This window comes from Salmo trutta, unplaced genomic scaffold (assembly GCF_901001165.1).
Source record: "Salmo trutta unplaced genomic scaffold, fSalTru1.1, whole genome shotgun sequence".
NCBI classification, from domain to species: domain Eukaryota; kingdom Metazoa; phylum Chordata; class Actinopteri; order Salmoniformes; family Salmonidae; genus Salmo; species Salmo trutta.
In genome coordinates, this window is record NW_021822754.1 from 171857 (window position 1) to 184981 (window position 13125).

General features: G+C 46.5%; 1 protein-coding gene across 1 annotated transcript; it reads left to right on the forward strand.

Annotated features, from left to right (window-relative positions):
- Window positions 1-2509: 2509 nt before the first annotated feature.
- On the forward strand, window positions 2510-9521 carry LOC115184190 (serine/threonine-protein phosphatase 2A 55 kDa regulatory subunit B gamma isoform). The gene is made up of 6 exons (XM_029745217.1): window positions 2510-2731; window positions 3879-4048; window positions 4243-4334; window positions 4775-4850; window positions 6663-6857; window positions 6912-9521. The coding sequence occupies exons 1-6, from the start codon at window positions 2593-2595 to the stop codon at window positions 6957-6959; spliced, it is 720 nt and encodes a 239-aa protein (XP_029601077.1). The 5' UTR covers window positions 2510-2592; the 3' UTR covers window positions 6960-9521.
- Window positions 9522-13125: the final 3604 nt, after the last annotated feature.

Here is a 13125-nt window from a genome sequence, read left to right on the forward strand (position 1 = left end):
CTGACTCTGTATGGTTCTGTGCCAGTCTTCCTTCCCAAACACTGACTCTGTATGGCTCTGTGCCAGTCTGGGTAGGAAGGTACAGATGTAAGATCTTAATTTGAAGCAATTTGATACAGCAGGAAAATAATCCTGCAGTAACCGGAACAATTTTTGGGGTGGCAGGTAGCCTGGTGGTTAGAGCGTTGGACTAGTAACTGAAAGGTTGCTAGATTGAATACCAGAGCTGACAAGGTAAAAATCTGTCATTCTGGCCCTGAACAAGGCAGTTAACCCACTGTTCCTAGGCCGTCATTGTAAATAAGAATTTGTTCTTAACTGACTTGCCTAGTTAAATAAAGGTTCAATTAAAATAATATATATGTATATATTTGAATTATTATATGGATTATAATTAATGGACATGTTTGTAGGGGTTGATACATTTTCCTAAGGCCATATCAAGTTTGACATTTCAAAGTGGAAATTACAAACTTGTGGAAGACTTTTAAACCTCAAATACTCTACAAGTTTAAAATGGAAAGTTGTTCTGCAACAAGGTGATCAAATGAAGCTCCTCCATCTGTAGGCTGTAGTGTTGAAACAGGCTGTACCATAACAGGATGCTGACCTAGAAAACATCTACAGAGAAGTTTAAATAATTCACTCAGTGTCAACGCTCTACTCTCTACTCTCTACTCTCTCCTCTCTCCTCTCTCCTCTCTCCTCTCTCTCCTCTCTCCTCTCTACTCTCTACTCCACTAAGCCACACTGGACCCACTGCAAATAGAATGTGTGTGTGTGTGTGTGTGTGTGTGTGTGTGTGTGTGTGTGTGTGTGTGTGTGTTGGTAGAGCATGGTGTGTGCAAAGCCAGGGTTGTGGGTTCGATTCCCACGGGGGGCCAGTACAACAACAAAAAATGCATGAAATGGATGCATTCACTACTGTAAGTCGCTCTGGATAAGAGCGTCTGCTAAATGACCTAAATGTAAATGTGTGTGTGTGTGTGTGTGTGTGTGTGTGTGTGTGTGTGTGTGTGTGTGTGTGTGTGTGTGTGTGTGTGTGTGTGTGTGTTCGTGCATATGTGCGTGCGTGTGACAGGGTTGATTAAGTTTAGTAGCTAAGGTTAAAAACAATCTCTGCATATTCTTAGTGTCTTCTGTGGTGTCTGTGTACTATGAGGTGACAGTTAATCAGGCTAGCTACAACCACCACATACACTACTGTACAGTTAATCAGGCTAGCTACAACCACCACATCTACTGTACAGTTAATCAGGCTAGCTACAACCACCACATCTACTACTGTACAGTTAATCAGGCTAGCTACAACCACCACATCTACTGTACAGTTAATCAGGCTAGCTACAACCACCACATCTACTGTACAGTTAATCAGGCTAGCTACAACCACCACATCTACTGTACAGTTAATCAGGCTAGCTACAACCACCACATCTACTGTACAGTTAATCAGGCTAGCTACAACCACCACATCTACTGTACAGTTAATCAGGCTAGCTACAACCACCACATCTACTGTACAGTTAATCAGGCTAGCTACAACCACCACATCTACTGTACAGTTAATCAGGCTAGCTACAACCACCACATCTACTGTACAGTTAATCAGGCTAGCTACAACCACCACATCTACTGAACAGTTAATCAGGCTAGCTACAACCACCACATCTACTGTACAGTTAATCAGGCTAGCTACAACCACCACATCTACTGTACAGTTAATCAGGCTAGCTACAACCACCACATCCATCTACTGTACAGTTAATCAGGCTAGCTACAACCACCACATCTACTGAACAGTTAATCAGGCTAGCTACAACCACCACATCTACTGTACAGTTAATCAGGCTAGCTACAACCACCACATCTACTGAACAGTTAATCAGGCTAGCTACAACCACCACATCTACTGTACAGTTAATCAGGCTAGCTACAACCACCACATCTACTGTACAGTTAATCAGGCTAGCTACAACCACCACATCCATCTACTGTACAGTTAATCAGGCTAGCTACAACCACCACATCTACTGTACAGTTAATCAGGCTAGCTACAACCACCACATCTACTGAACAGTTAATCAGGCTAGCTACAACCACCACATCTACTGTACAGTTAATCAGGCTAGCTACAACCACCACATCTACTGTACAGTTAATCAGGCTAGCTACAACCACCACATCCATCTACTGTACAGTTAATCAGGCTAGCTACAACCACCACATCTACTGTACAGTTAATCAGGCTAGCTACAACCACCACATCCATCTACTGTACAGTTAATCAGGCTAGCTACAACCACCACATCTACTGTACAGTTAATCAGGCTAGCTACAACCACCACATCTACTGTACAGTTAATCAGGCTAGCTACAACCACCACATCTACTGTACAGTTAATCAGGCTAGCTACAACCACCACATCCATCTACTGTACAGTTAATCAGGCTAGCTACAACCACCACATCTACTGTACAGTTAATCAGGCTAGCTACAACCACCACATACACTACTCCTCCAGACATAGTCCTGTGTTGTTCTACCTGAGTATCTCTCCTCCAGACATAGTGGACATCAAGCCAGCCAACATGGAGGAGCTAACAGAGGTGATAACAGCAGCAGAGTTCCATCCTCACCACTGCCACCTGTTTGTCTACAGCAGCAGTAAGGGAACTCTACGTCTCTGTGACATGAGGGCCTCGGCACTTTGCGACAAACACACCAAACGTGAGTTGGCTGCACACGAAAAGCCATTGCTGTCAGTCTCTAAATCACGGGTATTCAAATCTTACTCTTCGAGGTCCAGAGTACGACTACTGCTGATTCTGTTCTGCCTGATAATTAATTGCACCCACATGGTGTCCCAGGTCTAAATCAGTCCTTCATTTAAATCAGCAGTAGAACTGGCTTCTACCTACATGGTGTCCCAGGTCTAAATCAGTCCTTCATTTAAATCAGCAGTAGAACTGTCTTCTACCTACATGGTGTCCCAGGTCTAAATCAGTCCTTCATTTAAATCAGCAGTAGAACTGGCTTCTACCCACATGGTGTCCCAGGTCTAAATCAGTCCTTGATTTAAATCAGCAGTAGAACTGGCTTCTACCTACATGTTGTCCCAGGTCTAAATCAGTCCTTCATTTAAATCAGCAGTAGAACTGTCTTCTACCTACATGGTGTCCCAGGTCTAAATCAGTCCTTGATTTAAATCAGCAGTAGAACTGGCTTCTACCTACATGGTGTCCCAGGTCTAAATCAGTCCTTCATTTAAATCAGCAGTAGAACTGGCTTCTACCTACATGGTGTCCCAGGTCTAAATCAGCCCTTCATTTAAATTAGCAGTAGAACTGGCCTCAGGTCCAGATTGGAATCCCCCCTCCCTAAATGGTGATATCCACCTCTCCTCTTCTCTACACTCCTCTCTCCTTCCACTCTCCCTTTGTCTCCTCTCCTCCCCTCTCCTCTCCCTCCTCTCCTCTCCCTCTCCTTCCTCGTCTCCTCTCTCCTTCCTGTCTCCTCTCCTTCCTCTCTCCTCCCCGTCTCCTTTCCCTCCTCTTTCCTCCCCGTCTCCTCTCGTCTCCTCTCTCCTCCCCCTCTCCTCTCCCTCCTCTCCTCTTCCTCGTCTCCTCTCTCCTCCCCGTCTCCTCTCCCTCCTCTCTCCTCCCCCTCTCCTCTCCTTTGTCTCCTCTCTCTTCCCCCTCTCCTCTCCCTCCTCTCCTCTCCCCTCCCCTCGCCTCCTCTACCCTTCCCGTCTCCTCTCCCTCCTCTCTCCTCCCCTTGTCTCCTCTCTCCTTCCCGTCTCCTCTCTCCTCCCCATCTCCTCATCTCTTCTCCCGTGTCTTTTCTCATCTCCACCTCCCAATCGCTCTTCCTCCAGTCTTTGAGGAACCAGAGGACCCAGGAAGTCGTTCATTCTTCTCTGAGATCGTGTCGTCGGTGTCGGATGTGAAGTTCAGTCACAACGGGCGGTACCTGCTGACCAGGGATTACCTGACGGCCAAGGTGTGGGACCTACACATGGAGAAGGGCCCTGTCGAAACCTACCAGGTCAGCCCGCTAAACACACACACACACACACACCAGGCACACGCAGAAACACACATACATGCAAACACCCTCAGCACGCATGTACACACACACAAATGAAATGAAAGTCTTGGAAAATTCTGTCAACACTCTCTCCGGCCCTCTCCCTCTCTCCTTCCCTCCCTCCTTCTTCTCTCATGTCTGTCTCTCTGTAGGTTCATGACTATCTGAGGACTAAGCTGTGCTCTCTGTACGAGAACGACTGCATATTTGACAAGTTCGAGTGTGTCTGGAACAGCTCCGACAGGTGTGTGTGCGTCTTTGTCTACTCTGAGGCTTTATCCCACAGATAAATCAATCCCAGAGATGAGCTTTGGAGATGTCAAAATCAATCCCTTCTCTCCTTCCCTCTCTCCATCTCTCCTCCTCTTCCTGTCCCAACCCCATCCTTCCCTCTCTCCATCTCTTCCCTCTCTTCATCCCTCTTTCATTCTCCCCTTCCATCTTCTCTCCTCCTCTCCCTCCTCCTCCTCTCTCCTCCCTCCTCCTCCTCTCCCTCCTCCTCTCCCTCCTCCTCTCTCTCCTCCTCTCCCTCCTCCTCTCTCTCCTCCTCTCCCTCCTCCTCTCCCTCCTCCTCTCTCTCCTCCTCTCCCTCCTCCTCTCTCTCCTCCTCTCCCTCCTCCTCTCCCTCCTCCTCTCTCTCCTCCTCTCCCTCCTCCTCTCCCTCCTCCTCTCCCCTCTCATCAGTGTGATAATGACGGGGGCGTACAACAGCTTCTTCCGGATGTTTGACAGGGAGACGGGGCGGGGCGTAACCCTGGAGGTAAGCATATACACAAACACACAAGTCACTAACGGAAGTCGCTAATGTTAGTGACTAACGTAAGTCACTAACGGAAGTCACTAACGGAAGTCACTAACGTAGGTCACTAACGTAGGTCACTAACGTAAGTCACTATCGTAAGTCACTCTAACGTAAGTCACTAACGTAGGTCGCTAACGTAAGTCACTAACGTAAGTCGCTAACGTAAGTCACTAACGTAGGTCACTAACGTAGGTCACTAACGTAGGTTGCTAACGTAAGTCACTAACGTAGGTCGCTAACGTAAGTCACTAACGTAAGTCACTAACGTAGGTCACTAACGTAGGTCGCTAACGTAAGTCGCTAACGTAGGTCGCTAACGTAGGTCGCTAACGTAAGTCGCTAACGTAAGTCGCTATCGTAAGTCACTAACGTAAGTCACTCTAACGTAAGCCACACTAACGTAAGTCACTAACGTAAGTCACTCTAACGTAAGCCACACTAACGTAAGTCACTCTAACGTAAGCCACACTAACGTAAGTCACTAACGTAAGTCGCTAACGTAGGTCGCTAACGTAGGTCGCTAACGTAAGTCGCTAACGTAAGTCGCTATCGTAAGTCACTAACGTAAGTCACTCTAACGTAAGCCACACTAACGTAAGTCACTAACGTAAGTCACTCTAACGTAAGCCACACTAACGTAGGTCGCTAACGTAAGTCGCTAACGTAAGCCACACTAACGTAGGTCGCTAACGTAAGTCGCTAACGTAAGCCACACTAACGTAAGTCGCTAACGTAAGCCACACTAACGTAAGTCACTATCGTAAGCCACACTAACGTAGGTCGCTAACGTAAGTCGCTAACGTAAGCCACACTAATGTAAGTCGCTAACGTAAGCCACACTAACGTAAGTCACTATCGTAAGCCACTCTAACGTAAGTCGCTAACGTAAGCCACACTAATGTAAGTCACTATCGTAAGCCACACTAACGTAAGTCACTAACGTAAGTCACTAACGTAAGTCACTAACGTAAGTCACTAACGTAAGTCACTATCGTAAGTCACTCTAACGTAAGTCGCTAATGTAAGTCACTAACGTAAGCCTCTCTGCTACTGAAATCCCAGTGTGGAGAACTACTGGTTGATCTGATGATGTCACTCACCAGGTCTAATAATGAAACAATTTTCTGGTCCAGATTTCAATTTGCCCGCTCTAAACGTGTCCGCTCTTTCTCTCCTCTCCTCTCCTCTCCTCTCCTCTCCTCTCCTCTCCTCTCCTCTCCTCTCCTCTTACCTCCTCTCCTCTCCTCTTACCTCCTCTCCTCTCCTCTCCTCTTACCTCCTCTCCTCTCCTCTCCTCTTACCTCCTCTCCTCTCCTCTTACCTCCTCTCCTCTCCTCTCCTCTTACCTCCTCTCCTCTTACCTCCTCTCCTCTCCTCTCCTCTTACCTCCTCTCCTCTCCTCTCCTCTCCTCTCCTCTTACCTCCTCTCCTCTCCTCTCCTCTCCTCTTACCTCCTCTCCTCTCCTCTCCTCTCCTCTTACCTCCTCTCCTCTCCTCTCCTCTCCTCTCCTCTTACCTCCTCTCCTCTCCTCTCCTCTCCTCTCCTCTTACCTCCTCTCCTCTCCTCTCCTCTCCTCTTACCTCCTCTCCTCTCCTCTCCTCTCCTCTCCTCTCCTCTCCTCTCCTCTCCTCTCCTCTCCTCTCCTCTTACCTCCTCTCCTCTCCTCTCCTCTTACCTCCTCTCCTCTCCTCTCCTCTCCTCTTACCTCCTCTCCTCTCCTCTCCTCTCCTCTCCACTCCTCTCCACTCCTCACTCCACCCTCCCTGGAGGCGTGGCGAGAGACCAGTAAGCCGCGAGCTGTACTGCGGACGCGACGGATCTACACCGGGGGCAAGCGTCGTCGTGGCGACGTGGGGGTGGACAGTCTGGACTTCACTAAGAAGATCCTCCACATGGCCTGGCACCCCGAGGAGAACATCATCGCCATAGCCTCCACCAACAACCTCTACATCTTCCAGGACCGGGTCAGCCCCGACACACAGGGTCCAGACCTGGATTCAAATACCATTTAGCACTGGGTCAGCCCCGACACACAGGGTCCAGACCTGGATTCAAATACCATTTAGCACTGGGTCAGCCCCGACACACAGGGTCCAGACCTGTGTTCAAATACCATTTAGCACTGGGTCAGCCCCGACACACAGGGTCCAGATCTGTGTTCAAATACCATTTAGCACCGGGTCAGCCCTGACACACAGGGTCCAGACCTGTGTTCAAATACCATTTAGCACCGGGTCAGCCCTGACACACAGGGTCCAGACCTGTGTTCAAATACCATTTAGCACTGGGTCAGCCCCGACACACAGGGTCCAGACCTGTGTTCAAATACCATTTAGGTCCATTTAGGACAGGGTCCAGACACAGACACAGGAACAGGATTGAGAAGCAGTCGTAAAAACGCACGCACGCATGTGCACACACACACACACACTCGGGCACACACACACACACACACATTGATTGTTGGGCACAAATTGAAAGGAAATAACAAAAACATCAGAGACTAGTCCCTCCATGGAATGAGTTGGACAGGCCTGAGATCAGTCTATAAGGTGAATGACTTGGACAGGCCTGAGATCAGTCTATAAGGTGAATGAGTTGGACAGGCCTGAGATCAGTCTATAAGGTGAATGAGTTTGACAGGCCGTGTGTGTGTGTGTGTGTGTGTGTGTGTGTGTGTGTGTGTGTGTGTGTGTGTGTGTGTGTGTGTGTGTGTGTGTGTGTGTGTGTGTGTGTGTGTGTGTGTGTCCAGACCGCAGTGACCCAGTGTGTGGATCCAATCGTTGTTTATATTGTTGTTTTAGTCAACAGCACGTCACTAGACGTCCCGTTTAACGGATTCCCTTTATGATCACAACACCTCAGCACACCTGGATACACCGGACACCTTTACACACAGCTGGTGAGAGTGGACACTTCTGGACACCTGGTGACCCATCTGGACGAGTCTAGACACCTGGTGACACATCTGGATGAATCTAGACACATTTGGATTAGTCTAGACAGCTGGTGACACATCTGGATGAATTTAGACACCTGGTGACACATTTGGATTAGTCTAGACAGCTGGTGACACATCTGGATGAATGTAGACACCTGGTGACACATTTGGATTAGTCTAGACAGCTGGTGACACATTTGGACGAGTCTAGACACCTGGTGACACATTTAGATTAGTCTAGACAGCTGGTGACTCATCTGGACGAGTCTAGACACCTGGTGACACATCTGGATGAATCTAGTCACCTGGTGACCCATCTGGATGAATTTAGACACCTGGTGACCCATCTGGATGATTTTAGACACCTGGTGAATCATCTGGATGAATTTAGACACCTGGTGACCCATTTGGATGAATTTAGACACCTGGTGACTCATCTGGATGAATCTAGACACCTGGTGACCCATCTGGATGAATTTAGACACCTGGTGACTCATCTGGATGAATTTAGACACCTGGTGACCCATCTGGATGAATCTGGACACTTGGTGACTCATCTGGATGAATTTAGACACCTGGTGACCCATCTGGATGAATCTAGACACCTGGTGAATCATCTGGATGAATCTAGACACCTGGTGACCCATCTGGATGAATTTAGACACCTGGTGACTCATCTGGATGAATCTAGACACCTGGTGACACCTGGACAAGCTGATCCTAGATCTGTGCCTAAGGGAAACTTCTACCCCGAGCTACTAAATCACTTATGCTTCCATCCATCCACTCATATAGGCTCTGACCCAAATGGACCCTATTCCCTATATAGTGCACTACTTTTGATCTGGGACCATAAGGCTCTGGTCAGAAGTAGTGCCCTATAAAGAGAATACTAGGTTGATCGTATTCTCATGTCCTCCACCATGTTCTGTAAATACTGTCTGTCTGTCTGTCTGTCTGTCTGTCTGTCTGTCTGTCTGTCTGTCTGTCTGTCTGTCTGTCTGTCTGTCTGTCTGTCTGTCTGTCTGTCTGTCTGTCTGACCTAGTTATCTCAGTGGTTAACCCTTACATAGAGTCAGAGCTATATAGTGAGACTGTGCAGGGTTTTGTTCCTGACCACCACCAACACACTTTGAAAATAGCTAATCAAGTGGATTAGTCAAAATCAGGTGGGTTAGTGCAGGGCTGGAAGTAAAGCCTGCACAGCTTGTACTGATGCTCGTCCAGGGTTGGTGGCCACTAGTTTAAAGGGGCAATCTGGGATTGATGTTCGTCCAGGGTTGGTGGCCACTAGTTTAAAGGGACAATCTGGGATTGATGCTCGTCCAGGGTTGGTGGCCACTAGTTTAAAGGGACAATCTGGGATGGATGTTCGTCCAGGGTTGGTGGCCACTAGTTTAAAGGGACAATCTGGGATTCCGCGACATCACACCGCTTGAGATCTCTCTCCTCCAATCATACACAGTAGTGTAGTGGCGTCAGCGCGGCAACCTCACGGCTAACCAATCAGTAAGAGTGTTGTTGTGCTGTGGTTAGGACCATTGCAACAGTAGCATGTTATCCAGTGTTACTGTCGTTGTATATCTATCATACCTGTATAACTAACAGTTATCTAAACACTCCAAATGAACACTTGATGAAGGAATGTGTAAACAAATAAATAAAATAATGTGAATCTGAGGATCAATCGTGGTCTTGATTATTTGATGAAACTGTGTTTTTGTGTGACATTGTATGTTTGTGGGCAACTGTCTTCTTCCTGGGGTCATCACATCCTACAGGAGGCCTGGTGCTGTATTAATGTCTTCCTCCTGGGGTCATCACATCCTACAGGAGGCCTGGTGCTGTATTCATGTCTTCTTCCTGGAGTCATCACATCCTACAGGAGGTCTGGTGCTGTAAAAGAGCTTTACAGTAACCCAGCCTAGACCCTAATGAAAGAGCTTTACAGTAACCCAACCTAGACCCTAATGAAAGAGCTTTACAGTAACCTGGCCTAGACCCTAATGAAAGAGCTTTACAGTAACCGGGCCTAGATCCTAATGAAAGAGCTTTACAGTAACCCGGCCTAGATCCTAATGAAAGAGCTTTACAGTAACTCGGCCTAGACCCTAATGAAAGAGCTTTACAGTAACCCAACCTAGATCCTAATGAAAGAGCTTTACAGTAACTCGGCCTAGACCTTAATGAAAGAGCTTTACAGTAACCCAACCTAGACCCTAATGAAAGAGCTTTATGGTAACCCAGCCTAGACCCTAATGAAAGAGCTTTACAGTAACCCGGCCTAGACCCTAATGAAAGAGCTTTACAGTAACCCAACCTAGACCCTAATGAAAGAGCTTTACAGTAACCCGGCCTAGACCCTAATGAAAGAGCTTTACGGTAACCCAGCCTAGGCCCTAATGAAAGAGCTTTACGGTAACCCAGCCTAGGCCCTAATGAAAGAGCTTTACGGTAACCCAGCCTAGGCCCTAATGAAAGAGCTTTACGGTAACCCAGCCTAGATCCTAATGAAAGAGCTTTACGGTAACCCAGCCTAGACCCTAATGAAAGAGCTTTACAGTAACCCAACCTAGACCCTAATGAAAGAGCTTTACAGTAACCCAACCTAGACCCGAATGAAAGAGCTTTACAGTAACCCAACCTAGACCCTAATGAAAGAGCTTTACAGTAACCCAACCTAGACCCTAATGAAAGAGCTTTACAGTAACCCAACCTAGACCCTAATGAAAGAGCTTTACAGTAACCCGGCCTAGGCCCTAATGAAAGAGCTTTACGGTAACCCAACCTAGACCCTAATGAAAGAGCTTTACAGTAACCCAACCTAGACCCTAATGAAAGAGCTTTACAGTAACCCGGCCTAGGCCCTAATGAAAGAGCTTTACAGTAACCTGGCCTAGACCCTAATGAAAGAGCTTTACGGTAACCCGGCCTAGACCCTAATGAAAGAGCTTTACAGTAACCCAGCCTAGGCCCTAATGAAAGAGCTTTACAGTAACCCAGCCTAGACCCTAATGGAAGAGCTTTACGGTAACCTGGCCTAGACCCTAATGAAAGAGCTTTACAGTAACCTGGCCTAGACCCTAATGAAAGAGCTTTACAGTAACCCAGCCTAGACCCTAATGAAAGAGCTTTACAGTAACCTGGCCTAGACCCTAATGAAAGAGCTTTACGGTAACCCGGCATAGACCCTAATGAAAGAGCTTTACAGTAACCCGGCCTAGATCCTAATGAAAGAGCTTTACAGTAACCCAGCCTAGACCCTAATGAAAGAGCTTTACAGTAACCCAACCTAGACCCTAATGAAAGAGCTTTACAGTAACCCTGCCTAGACCCTAATGAAAGAGCTTTACGGTAACCCAACCTAGACCCTAATGAAAGAGCTTTACAGTAACCCAGCCTAGACCCTAATGAAAGAGCTTTACGGTAACCCAACCTAGACCCTAATGAAAGAGCTTTACAGTAACCCTGCCTAGACCAAGAGCAAGCAAAGCAGAAGCAAGACCACAGTGGCTGTAATGCATGTGTACTGGTGACAGAGAAGTCAGGCGCAGGAGAGCAAACACTGTGTTACAACGGTGCAGTTTAATAATAAAACCACCGTGAACAAAAACAATAAATAAATACAATGGGACAAAACCCTTCGCACGCCAGACATAACGTGCACAAACTCTTACAATCAACAATTCGGGACAAGGACATGGGGGGAACAGAGGGTTAAATACACAACATGTAATTGATGGAATTGAAACCAGGTGTGAGGGAAGACAAGACAAAACCAATGGAAAATGAAAGGTAGATCGGCGATGGCTAGAAGGCCGGTGACGTCAACCGCCGAACGCCACCCGAACTAGGAGAGGGACCGACTTCGGTAGAAGTCGTGACAGTGGCCCCGAATACAACTGACGTACAACACATTTGGCACAGCGTTTGGGATGCCAGTTGTATCATACAAGAGTTTTTCTGCACACAAATAAACTACACAAGCATGTGGAGGCTCAATGGATCTGCAACAAACTCTTCATCGCATCACAAAAATAAATCAGATCACAACCATTGTATCCAATGTGTTGTAGATCAGTTGCAGAACCTGAGTGTGAACGGGGCCAAAGCTACAAAACACCAACCTAAGCTGTGACTGAGTGGAACAGACAGTGAAACTGAGACTCGGTGCTAACGGACGGCTGATACCTCACACTGGCTTGGGAGAGGACCAAATATAGATCAAGAACATGTTTCAGTTTCTCAAAGACGTGTTTGAACGTGTCATGGTTGTTGTTGTTGTTGTTGATTGTTGTTGTCGTCTATATCTGTGTGTAAAGGTTGTAAAATTCCAGTAACTTTCAATTTAATTCCCAGGATTTCCTGCTTGTTCCCCCCCCTGATTCCGGGAATCTTCCAAACTGCAAAACGTGGGAATTTTGGTTAAACGACTGGAATTTTGCAAACCTTTCTGTGTGCTTCACTATACTGACCTGACCAGTAGTTGTAAGACAATGAATGTATCCGGTAACTGAGTAGAACATTATTGCATCAGTATAATATTTCTCATGTTTTTTTTGTTTTAAAGAGAAACGGCAACATTCATTCTAATTCAATTTAAAGTTTGTAAATTAAAAAAAAGGTACCAATTTTAATTTACACACTTAATAACAAGCTAGTGCATAGAGAGTGTTTTGTAGATGCTGAGAACAGAATGTATGTTTTTAAATAACATTCTTACAACATTCTTTGAACATACTAATGTTTTTACATAGAATTCTTTCTAATGTTTTCTTGTGGTTTTTATGTAAAGATTTCTTAACATTCTGAGAACATTACTTTAAATAGAACCACGAGGAAACCTGTAGGAAACGTTTTGCTGAAGTACTGGCATTCCCACAGAAGAACTTTAAATCTTAATGTTCTCTGAACGTTCTCTGAGAACATGACTAAATAAAACCTGTAAAAACCTGTAGGAAACATTATGCTGAAGTACTGGCATTCCCATAAAAGAATGTTGTGTCTTAACGTTCTCTGAACGTTCTGAGAACATGACTAAATAGAACCATGGAGGAAACCTGTAGGAAACGTTATTGGAAAGTTGTATGCAATATAACCACAGGACAAACACACTCTCACCAAGCTCTAAGATGTTTTCCTTCCCTTTATTTAACCAGGCAAGTCACTGAAGAACTCATTCTTATTTTACAATGACGGCCTACACCGGCCAAACCCCGGACGATGCTGGGACAATTGAGCGCCGCCCTATGGGACTTCACGATAACGGCCGGTTGTGATAAAGGCCCCGG